Source organism: Populus trichocarpa, chromosome 12, assembly GCF_000002775.5.
Source record: "Populus trichocarpa isolate Nisqually-1 chromosome 12, P.trichocarpa_v4.1, whole genome shotgun sequence".
NCBI classification, from domain to species: Eukaryota; Viridiplantae; Streptophyta; class Magnoliopsida; order Malpighiales; family Salicaceae; genus Populus; species Populus trichocarpa.
Genome location: NC_037296.2, coordinates 14,916,622 through 14,939,467, shown reverse-complemented (window position 1 = coordinate 14,939,467; position 22,846 = coordinate 14,916,622). Strand labels below are relative to the sequence as shown.

General features: G+C 33.2%; 3 protein-coding genes and 1 long non-coding RNA gene across 5 annotated transcripts; 1 reads left to right on the top strand and 3 right to left on the bottom strand.

The window, feature by feature from the left end:
- Positions 1-2,444: 2,444 nt before the first annotated feature.
- On the bottom strand, positions 2,445-3,643 carry LOC7482117 (dehydration-responsive element-binding protein 1A). The gene has a single exon (XM_002318810.4). The coding sequence runs from the start codon at positions 3,506-3,508 to the stop codon at positions 2,741-2,743; it is 768 nt and encodes a 255-aa protein (XP_002318846.1). The 5' UTR covers positions 3,509-3,643; the 3' UTR covers positions 2,445-2,740.
- Positions 3,644-14,314: 10,671 nt separating this feature from the next.
- LOC7482152 (ethylene-responsive transcription factor ERF025) lies at positions 14,315-16,097 on the bottom strand. Its single transcript, XM_002318811.4, has one exon. It carries the CDS (start codon positions 15,544-15,546, stop codon positions 14,698-14,700), a length of 849 nt encoding a protein of 282 aa, XP_002318847.3. The 5' UTR covers positions 15,547-16,097; the 3' UTR covers positions 14,315-14,697.
- Positions 16,098-16,746: 649 nt separating this feature from the next.
- Positions 16,747-17,573, bottom strand: LOC127904069 (uncharacterized). Its single transcript, XR_008056896.1, has 2 exons — positions 17,422-17,573; positions 16,747-17,187 (listed from the first exon to the last, which is right to left on the bottom strand). It is a non-coding gene; the product is annotated as an uncharacterized LOC127904069 (long non-coding RNA).
- Positions 17,574-19,651: 2,078 nt separating this feature from the next.
- LOC7482118 (uncharacterized) lies at positions 19,652-21,975 on the top strand. Of its 2 annotated transcripts, none has more exons than XM_002318217.4 (7): positions 19,652-20,117; positions 20,266-20,381; positions 20,461-20,549; positions 20,639-20,713; positions 20,845-20,952; positions 21,379-21,474; positions 21,625-21,975. In XM_002318217.4, the coding sequence occupies exons 1-7, from the start codon at positions 19,735-19,737 to the stop codon at positions 21,892-21,894; spliced, it is 1,137 nt and encodes a 378-aa protein (XP_002318253.4). In that variant the 5' UTR covers positions 19,652-19,734; the 3' UTR covers positions 21,895-21,975. The 2 variants fall into 2 exon arrangements, with proteins under 2 accessions (XP_002318253.4, XP_024437990.2); XM_024582222.2 differs by having other exon boundaries at positions 19,969-20,117; positions 20,253-20,381.
- Positions 21,976-22,846: the final 871 nt, after the last annotated feature.

Sequence of the window (22,846 nt, the reverse complement as noted above, 5' to 3'; positions counted from 1 at the left end):
CGTCCCTTTAGCTATGTGCTGAATGAGAAACCTCCTTCCCTGTAGTTCCATCTGCCATCATCCTGACAGCCGACAGGGAGAGAGGGGAAGTCATGTACGATATAAAAAGCTATTCCTGAGTAACTGTTAAGAGATAGATTGTATTTGATACCGTAGTGGTTTTCATGATTGGAATTTTAAAAAATAAATTTTAAAAAATATTTTTAATTTCTATTAATTGGATTTTATAAGAATTTAGTTAAAATAACGGTTAAATAAAAAGTAATTAAAATTTTTGGTTAAAACTATTATCGAAATTGATGTTAATACTAAAAATAACTGAAGTAATAAAAAATAATAATGCAAAGACTTTTTATGGCAATTTCAACGATAAAAAAACAGTAAAATAGCTTTATATCACATAAAAAACTTTCCAAGCAAAAATAGACTGCAGTAGCTAGCCAAAAAATTGAGGTTCAAGCCTCATTATTGGTGGGTCCTATCTCATTGGTTTTTAACCAAATATAATAATTGTGTATTGTACTTTTTAAAATATTTTTTATTTAAATGATTTTTTTAAAAAATTTTTAACATCAACCAATCAAAACCTGTATAAAATACTAAAAATATATTAATTTAATAATTTTCTAAATAAAAAAAATCAGTAATTGTCTTACAGCAACTGCAAGACGTTGAAGTTTTTTACTCTAATTTCAGTAACTAAACAGGTAACTACTTAAACCCATATCAAGCCCAGCTAACTCCTTTCCAATACCCAACGGTCCCAACCCATAGCATATCATTACTCCGTAAAAAAACAAAAAAGCAGCAGCATTTCTTCTTCTAAAATGACGAGAGAGACGAGTCCAGGCTTGAAGATCCTTTGGGCATGGACCATTGGCACCGCCGCCAGTAAGATCACCGAGAAAAAACCCATTTTCTGTAATGCCAAGCCTTAATGTATTTATTTATTTTTGTTGTTGTTGCAGTTTTGGTTACAAGTGTGGTGAGGACTAGACTAAAGGACATGGAGCAGATGATGAACGCTGAGCAACAGCAGCAGCAAGAGCAAGAAAAACAGCATCAAAGCACTCTGAGTGATGCAGCTTTGTTGGATTCTGACGAGGGAATCATTCGAGAAGTGAGATCATAGCTTTAGCAGCTCGTAAATTGGTGTCAGACACGTGTTTGTTTAATGTCTCAAGAGAATATAGGAGCCAAGTACTTTTGTTGTCTGATTGTTGAATATGACAATTATTGAGACCAAATAATATGGTGTTTTCACTTTTGTTTAATCTTCCTCTTGCTAGCTATTTGTTAGTTTTTGTTGCTCTTTGTTTGTTTGCAGGTTAAGGTAACTCCATCTTCATGAATTATGGGTTACTGACTTCATTTCATATTGTGAAATCTTTTTGTTTGAGTACAATCGATGAGCAAAAAGGCGAGGTTATGTGGAAATTATATTTATCCTCTCTTTAAAAGTGAGGAGTGCAAGATTGTTTAGCTTTGTAATCGTGGTTTGTGAAACTTTTGCTGGAAGATGAATCCCATGATGTCTAGTTTTCACTTGAATTTGATCGAGGTATAGTGCTTCTGTGAATTGTAGCTTTCTAGCTTGAACATGGAACTGCGTTTGTTAAGACTAATTGCAGAGGATACTTCTGAAGTACCAGCAATCCGGTTCAGAAAAAAAAGCACTAGTGATTCCTCGAATATGTCTATGTGGCCTGTGTGGCAGGCTAAATAGAAGACTGGAACCTTGTAATTCTTTTAGAAGGATGAATATGGTTCTGCAGCTGGGGTTTGATCATGTTTATCGTTGCATTGATAAACATGCTATGATGTGTCTTTCTTCTTCAACATCTAGCATTTTTAGTGTTATACCAAATGGTCAAATATATGCTACCATTGGTTCAACGGGAAAAATTCAATGAAACAACTAGCAAAGACTCTCTTCATCCTATGCAGGACCGCGCCACTGCTAAACAGGTTTGGAGCTTCCTGCTTCCCACACACAAATGGTCCTGACTTCTTAGTGATGGATTGTTTAAACTTTGATGTGACTGATGGGAATTTTAAGGAAGCAGTTGGAGGACTATGAAATAGTGTAGTTTATGTGGAGAAAGAAGGAGAGCTGCAACATGTGGAGTGGAACATTTGTCGAGAAAGTCAAGTGAACAGATGATTTGACAGGAGGGAGATAGCTTCTAGCACTAAAGTAGAGAAGTCAATCAGTTGGAATCTTCCTCCAGTTGGGTGGTTCAAGCTCAATACTACTGTCGCTGCAAGGAGCAATCTGGATTTGGCAGGAGCAGGAGGTCTAGAAAGAGACTCGAATGGTGCATTAAGTGTAAATAAGAATATTTTGTGTGCTAATAAGCAGTTGTTGCTGAATTATGAGCAGTCGAAAAGGCTGAGAAATGACCTCGGACAAGCAAACAGAAAACTGGGCTAGAAGCCTAAGGTGAGGCTTAAAAGCAGAACTCTCTCGCATTTAATTTGTTTATTCACTATTACAGTAATAGATTATGGCTTAGCCATTATTACATGATGCGATTGTGATTCCTTTGACACACGAACAGTAACCCTACATCCTGTAGCTTCTTCAATTTTCACTCTCTCCCGCAGATTTCTTCCACACAATCCATTCTAACCCAGAAAACCTAAACCGCCACAATATTCAATTGTATCTGTACTAGTAAAAAATATAAGTACAGACAACATCGACTCTTATCTTAATTACTCTATCACTTACAAAAAACTATATAGAAAAACTCCATAATGGCATATCAGCGTCAATATTTTCCATGTTATCCCAACCATCCCCTCCACCACCACAATGAGGTGGTGGCAATAACATCCCTTCAGCCATATTAGCCAACAACCCTGGCATTCCAAAAACAGCCTCATCATCCATATAAAACACCTCCTCCCCCGCCTCTGCAGTAGTCTCCGCCGCCTTCTCCCCCTCATCTCCCGTCCTCATCAACTCACCTCCCACACACCCCTCCGGCCGAAAACCCCCAGCTGCCTCAGCTGCAGCCTTTTGAATGTCCTTAGCTTCACTAGAAGCCGGAACCGGCAACCTCCAAGCAGAATCCGCAAAATTCAAGCAAGCAGACCTACCCCTCAATGCCAAAGCAGCAACATCATGTGCCCTAGCAGCCATTTCAGCAGTAGGGAAAGTCCCTAACCAAATTCTTGATTTCTTATTGGGCTCTCTAACTTCACAAACCCACTTACCTGAATTCCTCCTCCTCACCCCTCTATACACCGGATGCCTTGTTTCCCTGAATTTCTTTCTCCCTGCCCTCTTCTTCGGATTCCTCGAAGCTAGCATTACTTCCTCATCAGAAAAATTTGGAGCTGGCTGAACTCTTGTAGTAACATTACTACTAATACTACTATCTGAAAGAACAGGAGAATAAGAACACTGTTCTTGATTAATACCATTATTCTCATTAAAAACTGACCAGAAATCTGTTGCCCCAAATGGGCTTGGATCAGAATAATGACTGAAAAGATCCATAACAATCCTTAAACCTTAAAGGGTTCTTGTTTCTTATCTTGAATATGTACTCTAAATAAGAAAAAAACAGAGAGTAGAACTGAAGTATGCTAGCTCGAACTGCTAACTTGTTTGCTTCTTTTTTAAGGTGGGGACTTTATATATATATGTTATTGTAATGACCCAGTAGAAGCTGTGCACTTCACACGCATTTGGAGAGAAGCCAGCTAAGGCCCCCACGGATTGCACATAGATTCTGGTAAATATTTAACAAGATATATGAAACTGATGGATTGATTTGATTTGATGATGTAGTGGAAGAATCTAGTTAAGTAGGACTGAGTTTTGCTTCGCTTGCTTGGTGGCTAAGGACCAGCTGTATCCGGCTTCGAGACCAGTTGGATTTTTGGAGTGACACGTGTGATTTTGACCTTCCAAGATGGTTCCCTGCTAGTGGGTGTTTAAAGCCTCTAGGCTGTCAGAGTCAAAGGTGTTGGTATTATGGGTTGAAGAGACAATTGATCGCCGACTTTTTGCATTAAATAATGCCCGTTTGGAGTTTGGAATCGCAGTGCGGCTATAGTTGCACCCGTGGTATTTCCAAACAGAATCTAATTTTTTTTTATTTTATTGATTTAATTGTAATTAGTAAATCAATAAAACCACTTTCTAATTTAATGATATTTTTATTTAAATAAAAGTTTGTTTAAAAAATGGTTGAACTTGGTGTGCAACCCGTATTTCTAAATCTCATAATGTAGCACATATGATTAAAAATTAAACACAAATATATATTAAAATTAAATATGATTCGATGTAAATCATTTTATATATGAAAATTAGACATGAATTGCCACGGATATAATATTACCGGTTCATGTATAATTTTTATATCATACACTAATTTATAAAAAATTGAAAGATTAGTTGTATGGATGAAATTAAGCCTTGAAAAATCGTTATTATTGACGAGTAATTGAAGAAGTATCGTGGAAAGCGCACAAGGAAAGAGAGTTGGGACAGAAGGCAATGAAAATGATGGCGAGGCATGTGATGAGGTGGCAGATGGGCAGAGAGGGATGGATACCTTTCAAAATGACGTCACCCAACTCCCACAAACACGGTTAGTTTTCTACGGTTGATCCAACTGCCAGAGAGCCGGTGGTTTTTCCGCGGAAACGCGTAGTCCACATGCGTTTTATGTACACGTGGTCCCGCATTCACAGCTTGCTCTTCTTGTACTAACTTTTTTTTAAGAAAAAAGGTTGAATAGTTTACCTAAAAAAAACACGCATTATACTTATGATGTTAGTTGAAAGATAGCAGTATAGGGTTTTTTTTTTAAAAGAATTTTTTTGTTTAAAAATATATTTAAATAATATTTTTTTAATATTAATATATCAAAACAATACAATTCATCGATTTTTTTTCTAAGTAAGACAATATATACACTTACTTAATTTTATATCTAATCAATCTCAAATTATAGATAATTTAGGAAAAACCAATAAAAACCCTAAACTAAACCCTAACCCAAGAAAATCTACAATTAGCCAGGCAAAATAACAAATTAATTGAGGGGAAGGTGAGATAGAGCTCTTATAGGTGGTGGTGGCGGCGGCGGCGGCATCGATGGCGAGGGATCAGTAGTTGCTATGAGTGGATGGCTGGAGAGAGAACCAACAATGGAGGGAGAGAAAGAAATGTGAGGTTTGTCGCAATGAAAAAAGAGAGAGAAATGTGTATCTATCTCATCTGTTCATCACTGTCTATGTATGGATTTTCAGTGCAGTGGGCTTTTCTTCTTTTGCTATCTTCATCTTCTTCCCCACATTTTCTTAGGATTCAAACATCAAGTTCCTGGGAGAAGGCGTCAAAGTGGGCCACAATGATGACCACCTGGAAGATTATGGGGCCAGTTCATTTTGGACCTTGAAAATTGGACCCGATTGTGACTCATTGGTTGGGTCCCTTGTAGTTTTTATGCAACTTTGGACGTCAGGCATGGAGAAGGACTGGGGCTCATATTTTTGTACGTTCTAGCTACTCAATAAGCCTTTTTTTTTTTTTTTTCTGCACACATACATATTTGGAGAAGATAAGTGATAAATAAAAAATAAATCTAATAATAAATCTGATGGTTGAAATATATTCATGGTTTTTATTTAGTCTCACTATTTGTTAGGATTCTCGTCACACCCACCTATATTCCAACCAAAATATTTTAGAATTTATTAAATATAGAAATGTTATTATTTTATCATTGAGATCCAAGAACAACACAAGTGGGCTTAAAAAGAGCGAATTTTTTTTTACCCATTGTATAGATTGAGGACCATGGGGTCAGAAGGGTGGTCCAGAATCTGCCATGGTTAGGACTCTTTTGCAGAAGTGGTCATTTCATTTCTGAAAAATAATTGTTGAGCCAATAAGTTTCGTTCGTATACGTGGTCCGAAATTGCATTTAGAGCGTGTTTGGTAGTGTGGTTGCGGGTACTTTTTAAATAACTTTTCGTGCCAAAATGCATGTCAATGATGTTTTTTCATTTTTTAAAAATTATTTTTAACATCAGCACATCAAAACGATCCAAAACGTACAAACCATATTAAATTTTAGCAAAAATAAAAAATTAAATTTTTTGGAAACGCGGGTTGAACCGCGTTCCCAAATGGCAAACGCTTCCTTAGTGTGTATTTAAAAATCTCAAAAAAAAAAAATCTCACTAGTCTGGAAATGGTACCTGTATAATAAACCATGTAGTTATTATAGCTATAAAACTCAGTCGGTGTGATTAAATGTGTGTTTGGTTGGAAGATATAGTAGCTTTTTTTAATGGTATAATTATTTTAAAGTATAAATCACACTTCATAAAAGCAAAAAATACATACCTTTTCATGTAGATTCCATATAAAAAAACCAACCATACCTCTCATCCAAACACCCTCAATTTGATTCAAAAACTTGCTAATCTAGAGCCTAACTTGAGCTTGAGTTGGCTTTGCTTTCAAATCATTTTAAATATTAATATGATCAAACCCATGTGATTTGATGGGTCGATTAAGTAATTTGACCTTGTTAAATTTGAGAATATTTAATCTTGTTAACTCTAATTATTTTTATTTTTATTTATAATGATGCTATTTTAGTTTTTTAATTTTTTTAATTGAAAATATTGATCTAGTGATCTAAAGATTAACCTGACAAGCAATGATTCAGATCCCAAACCAAGTCAGACATAAAATAGAGAGCGTATGAAAATGTAATGGTTATTGTTTTTCAATGTGGTTTTTGTTAGGAAATACTTTACAATAATTTTTTTTTTAAAAAAAATTATTTTTAACATTAGCATATGTTAAAATAATTTAAAAATATAAAAATAAATTTTAAATAAAAAAATAAATTTTATAAAACACTATTCAAATCGTGTTCTCAGCATCTGTTATGTACGAGCAATGTTTTTAAACTCGGCCTGACCCAAGGCTAGAGTCATGGTTTTTGACTGGGTCAACCCCAATTTTTTTTATAAATCAAAACGACGTTATTTTTGTAAAAATTAAAAAAATAGTCAATGGGTTGTAACCGGATCTTGCCGGGTCAACTGAATTTTTAACTATTATTTTTTAAAAAACACGACTCAGTTTCAGCTGCGGATCAATGGAACCCCGAATTAACCCACCCGGTCGGACCAGATTTTAAAACTAGATGTACGAGAACTATGATAGTAACCTCCATAGTTTTGAAAATCGGCTCGGCCTGGGACCCGGCCGACCCGGAGATGGAACCGGGCCGGGTTGAAGAAAAAACAGGGGAAGGAAAAACCTGGTGTGACCTGGCTGACCCGGCAAGACCTTGTCAAAAACCAGGTTGCAACCCTTTGATTTTTGTTTTTTTTTTTTTTACTAAAACGACGTTGTTTTTTTTTTTTAAGAATTGACCCGGTCAAAACCCGTGAACCGATCAGAATTTAGAACACGAATCTTAAACCGGACTGGATCTAAAAACTATAGTAACCTCGGCTGTCTATTGAAGAGAGAGAGAGAGAGAGAGAGAGAGAGAGGTAGAACCACGTTTCAATTTCTTCTTGACGTCGGCCATGACTAAATGATTTTCTTTTTAATGAGAGAGAGATAGAGAGAGAGAGAGCACTATAAAGCAAGTGAATTTTACAATTTCAACAATGAGAAAACAAGAATAGAAGTATTCTGTTTTTTTTAATAATATTTCTTAATTAAAACATATTAAAATAATTTCTCTTATCATATCTTTTAAAGTTCTTAATATTAACACATCAAAAACATTTAAAAAAACCTAAAAAAAAATGTAAAATATAAAATACTTTCCATTTGCCCCCCTTCTTCTAGCCGCATTCTGAACAGTGTAAAACCAGGTGAACTGAACCTATGAATTGCCGCAAGACTAATTTAATCCCTGATAACTTATACCCACAGAATCTTCTTAGGATATTGATTTTTGGGGTTGGTGGTGTTCATAGGATAACTTTCTACTGATAGTCTGTTTCTTCGGGGACCAACCCTTTTCCTGTCATGATCTTCATGATCTTCCTCTTTTAGAATGGAATCGCAATCATTTTACTTTACAGCATCGCAGCTTTGAACAATTATTGCTTCAAGTTACATGAAGAAGGAGAAGAAGAAAACATTTCAAGGCCGCTTGCCTTGATGGATATATAATTGTTTTTGGAAAGATATTGATTTTATTGAGTGTAAATCATAAATTATGTGAAATTAAGGAATTAAAAATGAAGGTTTTTTATTTTAGAAAAATTGTAATTCAATCAAGGTATTTGATTTATTATGTAAGGAATGGTGGGATATTACATATCATCTTTTAATTGAAATCTAAATCTTTAATTTAAAATTAAATATGACGTTCAACTAATGTAATGGGATTCATTGTATTCATAATTAACATGATAGGAATGGTTTTATTGGTAACTAAAACTTTAGGGTAGATCGGATGGCTGTGGTTGTCCTGGCTCAAAATATTTCCCTTAAAACCATATTTAAAATTTTCGTTTTGATATTTGTTAGTATTATTACAATATTAAACTAAAATATTTTTAGATAATTAAAATATAATTCAAGTTAGTGAATGGTGTAGTACATGAGAAATGCAAGTTAATTTACTTAATTATCTTGGTTAACTTTTACATGATTAAAAGTAATTTTTAATATTAATCAAAATCTCACATTAATCTCTCTATATAAAGATTTTACCTATTTAATAGAAAAAAACAGCAAAAGGAGATTACCTTTTGCCAAAGCAAACCTGTTTATTGTGAGCCAAGTTAATTAATTAATCGTATAATATTTAGACGTTTCTAATATTTTTTTAGTGAAAATAATTTAAAGCTATAGTTTCTGCCGGGTTATTTTTTTTCGTACATAAAAAAATATTCAGAAGTTACTAATATTTTTTGGTGAAAAATAATTTAAGCCATGTAAGAGTCAACCCGGTGTAACCTAATTAATTTTACATGTTCAAAAACAACTTGGAAAACCCATGTAAACATAGTTTAACTATTTTTTATATATTAATATAACAATATATTTAAGTCACTTAAGTCAACTCGAGTTAACATGTCAAATTCAATACTCGGATTATGAGACTATGATAACTTTTTATAAAGAAAATAAAAAATAAATTATGAAATTTAATTTCCAATGCTGAAGGATGAAATTGAAAAAAATAATTAAAAAATAATATAAAAAGCGACCCGAGTTAACCTTTTAAATCTGTGATCTGGGTCATAAGATCAAGATAACCCTATAGAAAGCAAATCGAAATAAATTTTGAAGTCTTATTTTCAATCAATAAGGGTGATATTAAAAAAATTAATTAAAAAATATAAAAAAACTCGAGTTAATCTGTCAAAGCCATGACCCAAGTAATAAGACCGAGATAACCTCATAAAAATAATAATAATAAAAAATCTTATTTAACTCGTCAAATCTAGAACTTTTATCATGAAACTAAGATAATCATATAAAAAACAAATCAAAATAAATTATAAAATTTAACTTCCTAGTTAAACAAAAAATTGAAGCAACCTAATCTAATGATATTGTGTGTGGATTGGAGAGATGGATTAAAGAAGATCTCCTTGTTCTCTATGCATTTTCACGAGGCTCCGTCAAACTGTAAAAGACAAATAATTTTTTCTAAGAAAATATTACAATCTAATGATTGTGTGTGTGGATTGGGGAGATCATGGCTTAAAGCAACATGCCCTGTTTATTTTACCTAGTAGTTAATGAAAATACAACCCCTCCCATTGGTGATGAATGCTCGCATTTCTTTTCAACTGTAGCGCAAGAGGAAAAAAATGACATGCAAATCTAAAAGGACCCGTATAAATTAGCTTGTCTACCTTAATCTCTTCAAATCTTGGCCGTGGCCGTGGGACCTCTCTCTCTCTCTCTCTCTCTCTCTCTCTCTCTCTATATATATATATATATAGTTTCATGCAGCCTTTTTTGTGGATTGCCTAGCTAGCTTCAACAGATCTTAATTATGCCGACTATTGAACATCTAAATATTTACATCTAGACGGAAGAAAAAAGAAGAAGAAAAGCAGGACTAGAATCATTCAACCATGGATGTCAGTTTCAAGATTGAAACCTTACTACATTGTCAGAGGACACGTACGATTCTTCGATTACTAGGTAAGGAATTGCTGTATGATTCAAACATGAAATAATGACAGATCACGCACGGTATGGACACGGTTAGTTTAGATGTCATATTCTCCTAGGTTGCTTCAATTTTCCATGCGTCGGTCGTTCCTAGCAAACAATTAATTCTTCTCGAATCTAATTAATTAGATGATAAAAGGGTTGTTAATAATTCAAAAAAACTTTACTGTTTTAATCATCTAACTTTAATCTTTAGAAGACTAATCCCACTAAATATATAATTTGTTCATGCATGCACTAATCTGTTCATATCTTCCAGACCTTCATGGATACTACTTTCATGGCCGACTTAGGGCAACTTACTTTATTTTCAAATTTACAGGATGTATTTTCTTCGCATGGTGGAAGCAGTACTTTAAGTAGTTGGAACCAGTTCGATCGATTTTGATAGAAGTCATAAGATTGATCTACAATTGCTTTATGAAGTAATGACATCAAAATTGACCGTGGAAATTAAAGTCCTTAATAATTAAGTAAATATATCGACGTAGAGAATTTTGCTAAGTCACATATATATATATATATATATATATATATGGCTCTTAATTTCTTCTTGAAGTGAGAGCACATATAGAATCTAATCATTTTTTTTTAATATTTTCTCTTGTTTTAATCACAACGATATATTTTCTGTACCAAAATTTTTTTATCGCTAGGGTTCATCCTTTCAGTACAATCATATTATTTTGTTATTATTAAAAAATAATATAAAATTAAGGTTTTTCCTAGAAATTAAATTGTGATAACTTTTTGAGATCATACCAAATCTTGATGAACAAATATATAGTCACAAGTTTAAATCTTACTCATCATATTCTAACTAGTTAATCACAAGATAATGGTGAATATCTATAAGTTTCAAGCGTAAAATTTTTTTATTTAAAATTGTGTATTGGAGAGAAATAAAAAACTACTATTGAGGCCTTATATATTAAGTTTCAAGTCTAAAATATTTTTATTTAAGAGAACGTGTTAAAGGAAAATATAAAATATCTTTGAGGTCTCATCTAGTATCTTAAATGTTTAGGATAAGATAGTTTTTTTGAAAATTAAGATTAAGAGATTCATGAGAATTCCGCTTCTATTTTACATGAGATTTAAACTTTTATGGTTAAAAAAAATTGCATAATAAATTTTTTTTATTTAGGTTTAATTTGACATTATGGTGTAGTGTGGTTGTAAATGCTTTTAGCTTAATCTTAATTTTAAAATTTATTTGGTTTTCTTTGCTTCAATGTGCTTTTTATCTTAAATTTGGTAAAAACTTGTGTTTGAGAAAAACTATGATTTATATTTTTTTAAAATTTGTTTTTTCAAAACCGCAAAAAACTATCACAATTAATGACAAACACACACTTACTTTATTATTCCTTTAAAATGTCATACTTTATAAAGTCTATATATGATACACATTTACATAGCTAAATCAAATATATAATAATAAATGTGGTGTCCACTTGCTTAGTCGCATGATTTTTTTATTTTTTTTATTTTTTTTATTTTTTTGTTTAAGTGAGCAGCCAAAGCTGAGTTACAAGTTGAAACAGGGTTGAAAGGGCATCTTACATGCACGGGTTCCCAAGTGTCTGATTTTGGACATTTTTTCCTCACCAAACTTTTGGGCTTGCACTTCCTATTTGCATATCATAAGGTTGCCATATGTTGCTCTCTCTACACATGCACACAAATATTATAGATGGCCAGAGGGACTCAAATGACATAGAACATGTAGTTTAGCCATTAATAGACCAAATGGACAATAATAATAAAAAAAACTAGGTGCATAAGGCCAAGTGAACAATTTCACTTTATTTATTATTTTAATGAACAGGTTCAAACATAAACTAAAAGATTACAGATCTCAAAAATCATTCCAACAATATTAGCTAAAGAGAAAGACACAAAATTTCACATGATGGATGATCAAGCGGATGCATTTCTATTGTATAATCACAATTCGCTAACCAAGTCGCACTACGGTTGCTTTTATTAAGAAAGTGCATCATTCGGGTTTCCCAAGGCCTCCTCGAGGAAGCTCATTTAATTTTGTTTTAGGTCATGTTTGTTTGTTAGAAAGTAGTTTTTTTTGGAAAGTGAATTCCGGGAAAGTGAATTATTTTCTGATATTTGGCAATGTAATGAAAAATAAATTGAAAAACACTTTCCAGTGTTTAGTTATGTCATGGAAAATGAGCTGGAAAATAACTTATTAATGTTTTATTTTTCTCAAGTTTATTAAAATAATGAGGAACAAATCTTATAAATTAAAAAGTTGAATGAGAATGAAATTGAAAAAAAATATAATTTCATAAATTATCTCAAATAAAATAAATAATAATCAAAATAATAGAGATCAAATCTAAAAAATAAAAAAAAATAAAAAGATGAAGAAATTAAAATAATAATAATTAACATTTCATAAATTATTTCAAATAAAATAAGTAACAATAAAAAAAATGAGGACCAAATTTGATACATAAAAAATTTCAATCAAAAAATAATAAGGGAAAAGCAAATAACAATTATAAAAATGAGGACCAAAGTTAATATAAAAATAAAATTTTAAGAGATGAAATTGAAAAATAAATATTCAAAACAAAATATATATAGCAATCAAAAGTTTGAGAAACAAATGATATAAACAACAAATAATATGACATTTCTAAATTTTTCACAACTTCCGGAAAGTATTTTCCACCCAAATTTTTTAGGAAAACACTTTCCTAGAAACCCAGCCAAATTTTTCTTTGACTGGAAAGTGTTTTTTGTTGGCCAACTTTCTTAATGGCAAACAAAAACAGGAAAGTTTGGAAAGTAGTTTCCTGAAAAGTGAACTCCGAAAAACAAACATAGCCTTAGATAGTCATAAGTTTTCTTGGGCAAAAAAAAAAAAGTACTAAGACATTTCTTTTTTACTATATCTATATTTGATTTAATATCAAAATGTTTCTTGACATCTCTAATATGATATGGTATATAAATTAAAATATATTATAAAATTAACCCCGAACAAAACCCCTAATAAATTACAATCATATTTGATGGTCTTTCAAGGTGTGGTTAGAATTGTCTCGTCAAGATCTTTCTAACAATATTGAAAGAGTCGAAAACGGAGCTTCGGTGTATTCTCGATGATTTTTTTATTCATTGAATCTTTATAAAATTTTTGATTGACTTTTTATGCATGTTAATTGAATTGAAAGAGATGATTTTTTGAACAACTGTTATTCCCAATAATAGTTGTGCTCAACTGCTATTCTCAGCAACAATTATCTTCAAATTATATTATTTCTATAATACTTTTATAATATGTGTTATTTTTCTAAAAATTTTATGAAACTCTGTTAGAATTTTAAATTTTTTAGAGGAAGTTATTTGTGATTTAAATTCTAGATCTCACAAGTTTGGTACAATATTGCAAAAAATATTTGTTTTCATAATGAATATCATCCCAAGTCGAATTTATTGCAAGAATTTCAAAACAATGATCCACATGGGCGTCGCACAAATTCAAACTTTGGTCATGATTTGCTAACGTTCATGTCAAAGACCTTGACTGGTGAAGCCAGGATGCTTTAATCATTGATCAACATAATTAAATATCTTTTCACTGAAACCATACATGTTTAATTTACAGGGGTCCTCTAGACATGAATTTTTAAAGCTCAAAAGATGCTGGCTGAGAGTCTCCATCTTTATATATATACTAGTCATCTCTTCCATGAGTTACATTATCATTAAGGATTGCTTAATTTATTAAGATCCTGCTTGTTAATGTTTTTAAAATATGATTAGAAGTGTTTTTCATGATATATTATGGATTAAAAAAATATCAAATTGAAGTTTTTTTTATTCAGTATATTTTATAATCGAAAATGCTAAAATAAATAAAAAATAATCAAATTAATGTTTTTTAGTTTAAATTTATTTTTATTAAAATTCTTTTTGCATTGTCAGACAGTACCCTAAGAATCAAAGTGAGAGACTTGAAACTAAAACTTCTTACAATGTAATTGGAAGGGAAGAAAATGAAGCGAAATGGAAATTCAAGGTGAATGGAACTTTGCATTGTTCGAAAGGGGAGAGAAAATGAAGAAAGAAAAATGGGAGTAAAAACTTGGAAGGAGAGGCTGTTCGTTCCATAAAATATCAAATACATGAGAGGGACAGTTATCAAACTACAAGGGAAAAGATCTCTCTCAGAAGTCTTATCAAGACAAAACATTTATATGGAAAGAGAGAGACGTGCTCTGGCTCTGGCTCTGGCTGACAACTTTAAAGCTAACCACTGTAGCTGCAAAGTTAATCCACCTACTTCTTTAACCTTTACCTATAAACCACTTCAACGCTAAAATCTTGAATAAGAGCCATCCATTGGTCCACCGAGTGACCTCAACCTCTTCTTTTTTACCAAAACCGAGAAGCAGGCAGCTAGTACCATGAAAAATTTCCATGGAGAAACGAGGCTGGATATGTAGCTGGCTGACTGGGTTTTAGTGGTAGGACCATAGGTTTTCTGCATCGGAATTCCCTGGTGAATCATCAGAAGATGGCGTGTTTATTCTTGGTGGACTTACAAGCATTCCTCCTGCCATGTCAACTAGCAAACTGGGCAGGTTCAAAAGTTCTTCCTCGTCGATGAATTCCTGTCCTGATTGAATGTCAGCAGTGGTAGTACTGGATGATGTGCCTTCTGTTTCAAGCCGGTCCCTTTCAGGATTTGGCCCAGCTTCAGGTCTCGGCGACCTGGTTGATGCTGCACTAGCAGCTGCAGCCCTTATATCACTAGAGGATGCTGAGGCTGGTATTGGGTAGGAAAGAATCGATTCCGGGAAATTTAGTGGTGCATCAGGGCCTTTAAGGGCTAGAGCCGCCGCATCATAAGCGGCGGCTGCCATTTCAGGAGTTGGATACGTACCAAGCCATACACGCGTAGTTTTACGTGGTTCCCGGATCTCAGATACCCATTTCCCGCTCCGTAACCTAATTCCCTTATAACTCGGGTGTCTTCCGCTTGTGGGCTGAGTCGATGACCCACCTGAGGATCGGTTGGACCTTGGTGATTGGTCATCCTGCCTTCCACTCACAGGTTGGCCTGGAAACCCGAACCTTGGTGAATATTCATCCTGTCTCACCGTTAATGGTTGACCCAGAGATCCAGCTGGAGAAGGAATTAATCTTGGAGACTTGTTCGAGGAGGTGGAATGAGGTGCATATTGATCATCTTGGAGGATTGGGAGCAGAATAGAGGATGGAGGGTCAGGGACTTGTATGGATGGGTTTGAAGGTTGAGGTGGTGGTGACTGGTCAGCTTGAGGCACATTTGAATTAGTATTTGCCATTTATAATGAAAGGGATGTCCCTATATAGAAAAATAGCATATGGGTTTTTGACACATAAGAGAATACACAAGAGATTTTTGTTTATAAGTTTGATGAGACCTTACTTTATAAGGATAGGTGAATCAATGGGCTAAAGCGTGGGGAATTCGCGGGGCCTTCTACGACTATAAACTTTTTGTATAAATAATCTTGGTAATTAGTGTTATGGTTTGATGTGATTGATTGTAGAGGTTTGAGAGGTTACATGTGCACACGTATTTTGCACATAAAACTTAGCTGTAACGTACCTGGTCTTCATCATCAACCTTGACACATTCTAAGAACCTCGAAGAAGAACTCTTGCTGGGTTTTCCATGGTCAAGGGCGTCTGATCATAAATATAGGCCATGCTTACCACTACCTTCTGCCACTGCCCTGCTGCCGAAGCCCTAGCCCTATGTTTTCATTTATTTTCTTGCTAGGTTGTACAGATCATGTGACAAATCATTTAAAAGCATTGTAGTAGCCAAGATGCTTTAAAGATCATCTGTCTTCCATGTGATGCGAATTGCTTGTGGTATATCATCATCTTGTTGGGTTTGTGACCACTTTCTTAATATTCCAAGAATCAATCGGTCCCCAACTCTGAAATAGTCCTATTGGAGAGCAAGAATCAACGAGTATCAAAGTAAAAGATTCAATCTGCAGTCCCCTGGAAGAAAAAAACAAATTTTTTTCTGTTAGAAAATAACAAAATGTACATGTAGCCCTCTAGAGGACTAAACGGAGATAATCAAGCAAAAAAAGTTGCTCCATCCCATTTGGCGATTTTTAATAAGCAGTAATGGGTTGATGATTAGAACAGTATTATTCTATTGCCTAGTGTAAATACAGTAAAGTGGTTGGCCAAATTTTGCCCCCATTTCTTTATTTACAAAATCTGTGGTGGCGGTGATGGTAGTGCGTTTTAGCAAATTAGCTTTTCTGGGACAATCTCTTCATCATGCTAGTTAATTTGGTGACCCATCAACTATCAGAAAAAGCTTTTTCATTCCCAGCTATTCTACCAGAGAATTCACCTTAAGGCCTTTACTCACCCTTACTCAATCCACCTGGCTAATATATATGAACAAGTTGGCTCCAACCACGCACACACATAAGCTGGCTTGAAGAGGTTTCCGTTCTGTTAATTCTTGTGCTATGGTACAGTGTAACACTATGTTTTGCATAATCATAGATTTAGATTTAAAAGTGTATGTTTAATGAAGACAGACCGCAATCTTTTCCGCAATCACAGAAACTACAAGAAAGCCAAATACACCTTGATGTATAGAAAACTTGGGACAGGGAATTACATTAGATTGTTTCAAAAAGTTAGGACAGTAAATATAAGGAAGTTCTGAAATCTATTTTCCATTAACGTGGTCTGGTCCACACGCAGCAGCAGCAGCACCCTCACAGGGATGGGGTCGAAAGATTTTATGCTTGTAATCGACATCACAATAAGTTTTTATCATTTTCAGAGAGAGAGAGAGAGAGAGAGGAGACTAGTCCTTTTTTTTACCCTGCTAATTTCTTTCTTGCCTTTGTTTGATCCTTGTACTATTTTTTGCTCTGGTATCATCACTCGACTCCTTATTTCTCTAAACATTTGATACCTGTCTGTCTCAAATTCCGTAAAAAAAAAAAAAATCATTACTAATGGAAATTAAAAAAAATTATGATTTTTGGAAATTAAGACAAAAGAACATTGGAAATCTTGATTTGAATGAATATAAGGTAAGATCTAGCACATATATAGTTTTCTGAGAGCACTTAGCATGAGGCTCACATCAGCACACAGTAGAGAGTAGAGGGGTAAAATTCATGAGATGGAACTAAGAGTAGATGACTAACCCAAAAAGGGTGTGATCTTGCCGACTATGACTTTCTTAAGCTTGTTCATCCTTGATCAATGGAGAATTCTTGAGATCAAGTCAAATTTTATAGCTTTTTTCCACAAAACTTTATCATCAAAAGTTATTTCTCTTACATGGTTTGATAATGCAATGTTCTTTTTGCTGCGCCGGTCTGCTAGATTTTTTCCTCATTCGCAAAGTTTTTGAAGACGGCTTTGAATGGAACACGGGAAAAGAGTCAATGGCTACGGCAGCATTCACATTAAGCCCATTTAAAAGGATGTATTATTTGGTCAAATTAGAATTCTTAATCAGATTCAATTGATTGGGCCCCCAAGAAATAAAAAATAAAAATCAAACTTGTAGTATTAAGTTGACAAATGCATGCATCTTAATTAAAATTGGATGATTTAAGAAACAAATTTGAGTTTGAGCACCAAAGAATCTCAACAGATTATACTTTAAATCTAAATCCATGGTTTTGTCTCAAATCTGCTTGATATTATACTTTAAATCTCAACACTTTCTTTATAGGAACCTCTAGTTTAGATCTTCACTCAGAATTTTCCTTTTAATGTCTTAGCAAACTCATACTTGGAAAATATTTAGGATTCATATTAATACAATAGCTATAGCTATGTGTCTGAAAATGATTTTTAAAATACATTTAGTCTGAAAAACCAAAGCAGTTAGATTAAGTTTGGTTAATGTTTTAAGATAAGTGAAATAAATACAAAAAGTAAGAAAATATATTTGATTGGAGGTATGGGGATAAAAATTTAAATTAAATTTATCATTAAAATAATTTTAAAATGATTTTTTATCATCTTAAAATAAAAAATACATGTCTCTACTATTTTTAATTTTTTTTATCTCGAGATATAAACAAGTCTCTTATCATACAACAAAATTTTATAGAGTTGAAAGAAGAGAGAGACGTCCTCCCTTCTCTAGTCTCGTAACCATATTGGTCAACTATTTGGGCCTCAAAGTTTGCAAAGTTTTTTGAGTTGGGCCATAAGCCTACTACATTGGTTTTGGGTCCTTTCTAGGTTTAGGATTTGAACTACTTTTTTTTTTTTTAATTAATATCCATGTATAATATAAATTTATATTTGTAATGAAATATAATAATTTGATGATGTATATATAAAATAGATAAAAAAAAAATCTTTAGCTAGTGAGGTTGGAAGCAGGTTGAAAGGCGAGTAAATACCATTCAATATCTGAAAATCTATCCTTATTCTATTCCTATTCCTATCAGGCTAAGTTATCAACCCCCCCCCCCCCCTTCTTGTTTCATGAAAGATTGGAATGAATATTTGTCTATAGGATCAAATTGTAATCCTTGTAAATGAAATATAGATATTTTAATTATAAAACTCGGACTAGCTCAGCAAATATTGATCGAGATTCGACTAATTTAGGACCTGAATTAGTTTACGTTAGAAAAAATTAGGTTTAATCCGATAAAAAAACTCAAATTCCTTCATAATTTGATTTTGATTGACCAAAGTAAAATTCATTCAAAACTAGGTCACTAACTCATTGATTTTTTTTCTTAAAATAATATCATTTTAATCCTTAAAAAAAAATCATTCCAAGTTGACACTATTGACTTCTAATTTAGGTTTTTTTCTGATTGGTTTTTATAACTATGATAGTTACTATATGTAATATAGGCTATTTTTTATTTTAAAAAAAATGAAAAACCTTAAAAAATATCTCATTAATGAGTAATCTCAGTTAGATTTTAAATCTATTTTTGGTCTTGAATATATCTCTCACATATTAATAGATTTTCAATCAAAACTTTCTGTTAGTTTAAGTTAACATGATAGTTAAGTAGTCGTGTAAAAATCATGTGATTTTTCTTTATTTCATTAAGAACTTATGAATTTAAATGTGATAGAACAAACTATATAAAAATACATAAGGGCTATGTATTTCTTTATATAGTTTGGTCTATCAAGTGAATTTTATGTTATTTAAAACATGGATCTTAGATAATTTGCTGGTTTTTTATGGAAAAAAATCATATGAATTTCACGTAACTACATATTAATTTTGTTAATAAAATTAAAATGAAGAAAGGAATTGATTGAAAATTCATTGATACGTTGAGAACTTAATTGAGATGAAAAATAGATTAGGAAGTAAACGAGACTGCCCTTCAAATTTGAGGCCTTTAATGAGGTTTGCCCAGAAAGACTCCTACCTTTAGTGACCGTTAAAGTAAGTTACCTTATCTAAACCATGAGCACATGAACTGAAGCACTGAACTACATAGCTTTTGCCACTTACTGAATCCATGGAAACTCTGCTAAAAATCCCATTCCCTATCTTCTCTAATAACCCACATATCCTCACAACAAAACCTACCAAACCCTTAAAGGTTTCAATCAAACCTCCACCACCAGACTTTGATTTCAGGTCGGAGATTTTGCAGGAATCTAGAGCCACAATTTCAAGAACCTACCCTGAATTGCTTGACTTGGCTAATGATGGCACCTTGCTGTTGATTGAGAAGAAAATTTTTGGTCCTGTACCTTCCTGGAGGACTGAGTTTGTTGAGCCAGAAGCAATATGGTTGGTTGGGACTACTCATATTTCTAGTCAATCTGCTGCTGAAGTGGAGAGAGTGGTCAGGGCTGTTAAGCCTGATAATGTTGTAGTTGAGCTATGTAGAAGCAGGCAAGTTTTTTTATTTTTCTTGGAGTTAAATTTATGTTTTTTTATGGAAATATTTTGATAGCAATGTTTCCAAGCTGTGGATATCTTTATGGAGTTATTTATCATCAAACAATATTGTAATTTCACTTATTGCAGAGTTTATTTGCAGAGCTGGAATTATGTACATTTCCGATGAAGGTGAGGTTGGCCAACAGTTAAGATCAAGCATGTTCTCTTTGAGTGGCACTGGCTTTTTTGGAGCTGTCGGCCGTAGCATAAACTTGGGTAAGAATTAATTAGAACTAGTTTGGTTTATATTGTTTGCCTGTGAAGATAAATTACTTGATGTTTATGCCCACTGCAGGAGGTCAAACAGCTTTAGCATTGCGTCTACTTTTGGCCCTTTTCTCATCAAAGATTTCTTCTGATGTCAACCGGCCTTTCGGAGATGAGGTAGTTGAGCATGATTAATTATTATGTGCAAACTTGCAGAACTGGAAAACTGTTGAATCTCAAGTTATGAAGTTTCTTACAAATTGCAGTTCCGAGCTGCTCGAAAAGTGGCTGAAGAAATCGGTGCTCAAATAGTCTTGGGGGACAGGCCAATTGAAATAACTGTATGCACATTTCGATTCGTGAGCTTGATTCTTGTGGCCTTTGTTTAGTGGGATATCAACTTGTATCTGCTGTAATGTTTTAAATAAACATATAAATTGTTCATTTCTTTATGTTTTTTTGGTTGTCGCAGCTTGAAAGGGCTTGGAATTCTCTGAAATGGAGGGAGAAGCTGAGTTTAGTGATTGCAGTTGTTCGCGGAATTACCTCATCATCTGATATATCTAAGAACAATTTCAAGGTTTTTTACTTCTACTAATATCATTTGTAATAATGTTATTTCTATGTTTCCCTATATCTGCTGAAATTCCTGTTCAGATTTTGTTATTGATGATACATGAGCAATAGAAATCTAAATGATCTACCACAATTTTTTCATGAATTCGGTTCTGTTCTGCCTCTAGTTTTAGCCTGTTCCTGTTGCTCAATAACCAGAAGGCTGGAACCGTGCTGTCAGGAATTCCTGCCATATATGCAACACTACAATTTCTATTCCCTTCATGATTTTGTCTCCTTTCTTAGAGCAGCTAACATTTCTTTCCTCTCCCAATGTTTTAAGTGGACCCTGTCAGTGAAATCCAAGCCTTGCCGCATTCTGAAAATGTGACTAATTTCACCCAAATGCTTAGATATAGCATCACTTTCCTGTTTCTATCCTCCATTGCAGGCATCAAGCACAGATGATAGAACCTTTCAGCTCTACGAGCAGCTCAGCTTTTCATATCCATCACTCCTGCAGCCTCTCATACACGAACGAGACACTGTAAGCATTTTCAAGCTGAAAAACAACTCAAAAGTTCCTGATCTTAGGCTTCAATTTCATGCATAACGTAGGAGAAACGTTCCATTCTTGATTTCCATTGTGGCCATATGATTAGCCTTCTCACCAAGTGACATTTTGGTGTTTGTTTAGTATCTTGCATGGTCTCTAAAACGAAGCAAAGCTGTGAACAACGGCAAAAGAGTGGTGGGGGTGATAGGAAAAGGTCATATGAATGGTGTAATATATGCATTGATATCAGATCAGGGAAACCTGCGGTTTCGAGACCTCGCAGGAAGGAGGTCATCAGGCGATGATGGGTCTAATGGCTTTGTTGCTGGTCTTGTTAAGAGCTTGGTTAGAGACACTGCCATTGGCATTCTGCTGTGGCAATTATATGAACAACTAAAAGGTTCACTATAGATTTTTTTAGCATTGTTATTAAACCCAAAAAGATATATGTTTTGATTATTTTTTACCAATATAAATTTTCTTATTAATAAATCTCTCGTTTATCTTAATAAATATAAGATTTTTAATTGGAATAATTGTTTCCAATAAAAAAAACATTTTTTGATTGTTACAACAAATTAACAAAATAGTCAAAATAATATGTCCATATTTTATATGTGATTGAAAGCTAAAAAAATCATAAATATAATAAAATCAACTTGAAATCTATTTAAAAATTATAAAAATAAAAAAACAATTTGAATCTAGTTTTCATGGACAATTTATTATTAGTTTCATATCATATACATAATAATTAAAAAAATATTATTAAAATTCAAATAAAACTTATAATAGTATTTAAAAATTATATCAAAATTAAAGAAAGCTAATCTGAAAAATCTGAAAAAACCAAAAAAATAAAAAGAAAAAAAAATAAAAAAAGCCAGGCTTAGCATCTGGCCAAGGAGTAGGAACACATGCACCTTTACTTGCTCTATTTAAGTTTTTTTTTCTAAGAGGGCTTTTTTGGGGAAAAAAAAGGAAGAGAGAGGGCATATTGTTCGCAACACCGTTTGGGAATGTGGTGTAAACTGTATTCTAAAAAAAATTAATTTTTTTTGCTAAAAATTATTTTTTGTGTGTTTTGAATCGTTTTGATGTACTGATCTCAAAAATAATTTTTTAAAAATAAAAAAAACATCATTTTAATGCATTTCAGCACAAAATATACTTTAAAAAACAACCACAACCACACTTTGCTACACACAATTTAGAAATCTACCCTCTATTTTTTCTGAAAAAAAAAAACAAAACCACATGTGGATCTGTCACAATTTAGAAAATTTATGTATAAAACAATGCTCGAACCCGCGACCTCCACAGTCCTGCATGTGCCAACCAACTTAGCTACGACATAAAATTG

What these genes read in the sequence shown, in the direction of transcription:
- LOC7482117 (XM_002318810.4), bottom strand. Translation starts at nt 3,508, where the DNA reads ATGGATCTTTTCAGTCATTATTCTGATCCAAGCCCATTTGGGGCAACA.
- LOC7482118 (XM_002318217.4), top strand. Translation starts at nt 19,735, where the DNA reads ATGGAAACTCTGCTAAAAATCCCATTCCCTATCTTCTCTAATAACCCA. An exon ending in CGGCCGTAGCATAAACTTGG is followed by an intron (nt 20,382 to 20,460) that starts GTAAGAATTAAT and finishes TGCCCACTGCAG; the next exon opens with GAGGTCAAACAGCTTTAGCA. An exon ending in ACCGGCCTTTCGGAGATGAG is followed by an intron (nt 20,550 to 20,638) that starts GTAGTTGAGCAT and finishes TACAAATTGCAG; the next exon opens with TTCCGAGCTGCTCGAAAAGT.
- LOC7482152 (XM_002318811.4), bottom strand. Translation starts at nt 15,546, where the DNA reads ATGGCAAATACTAATTCAAATGTGCCTCAAGCTGACCAGTCACCACCA.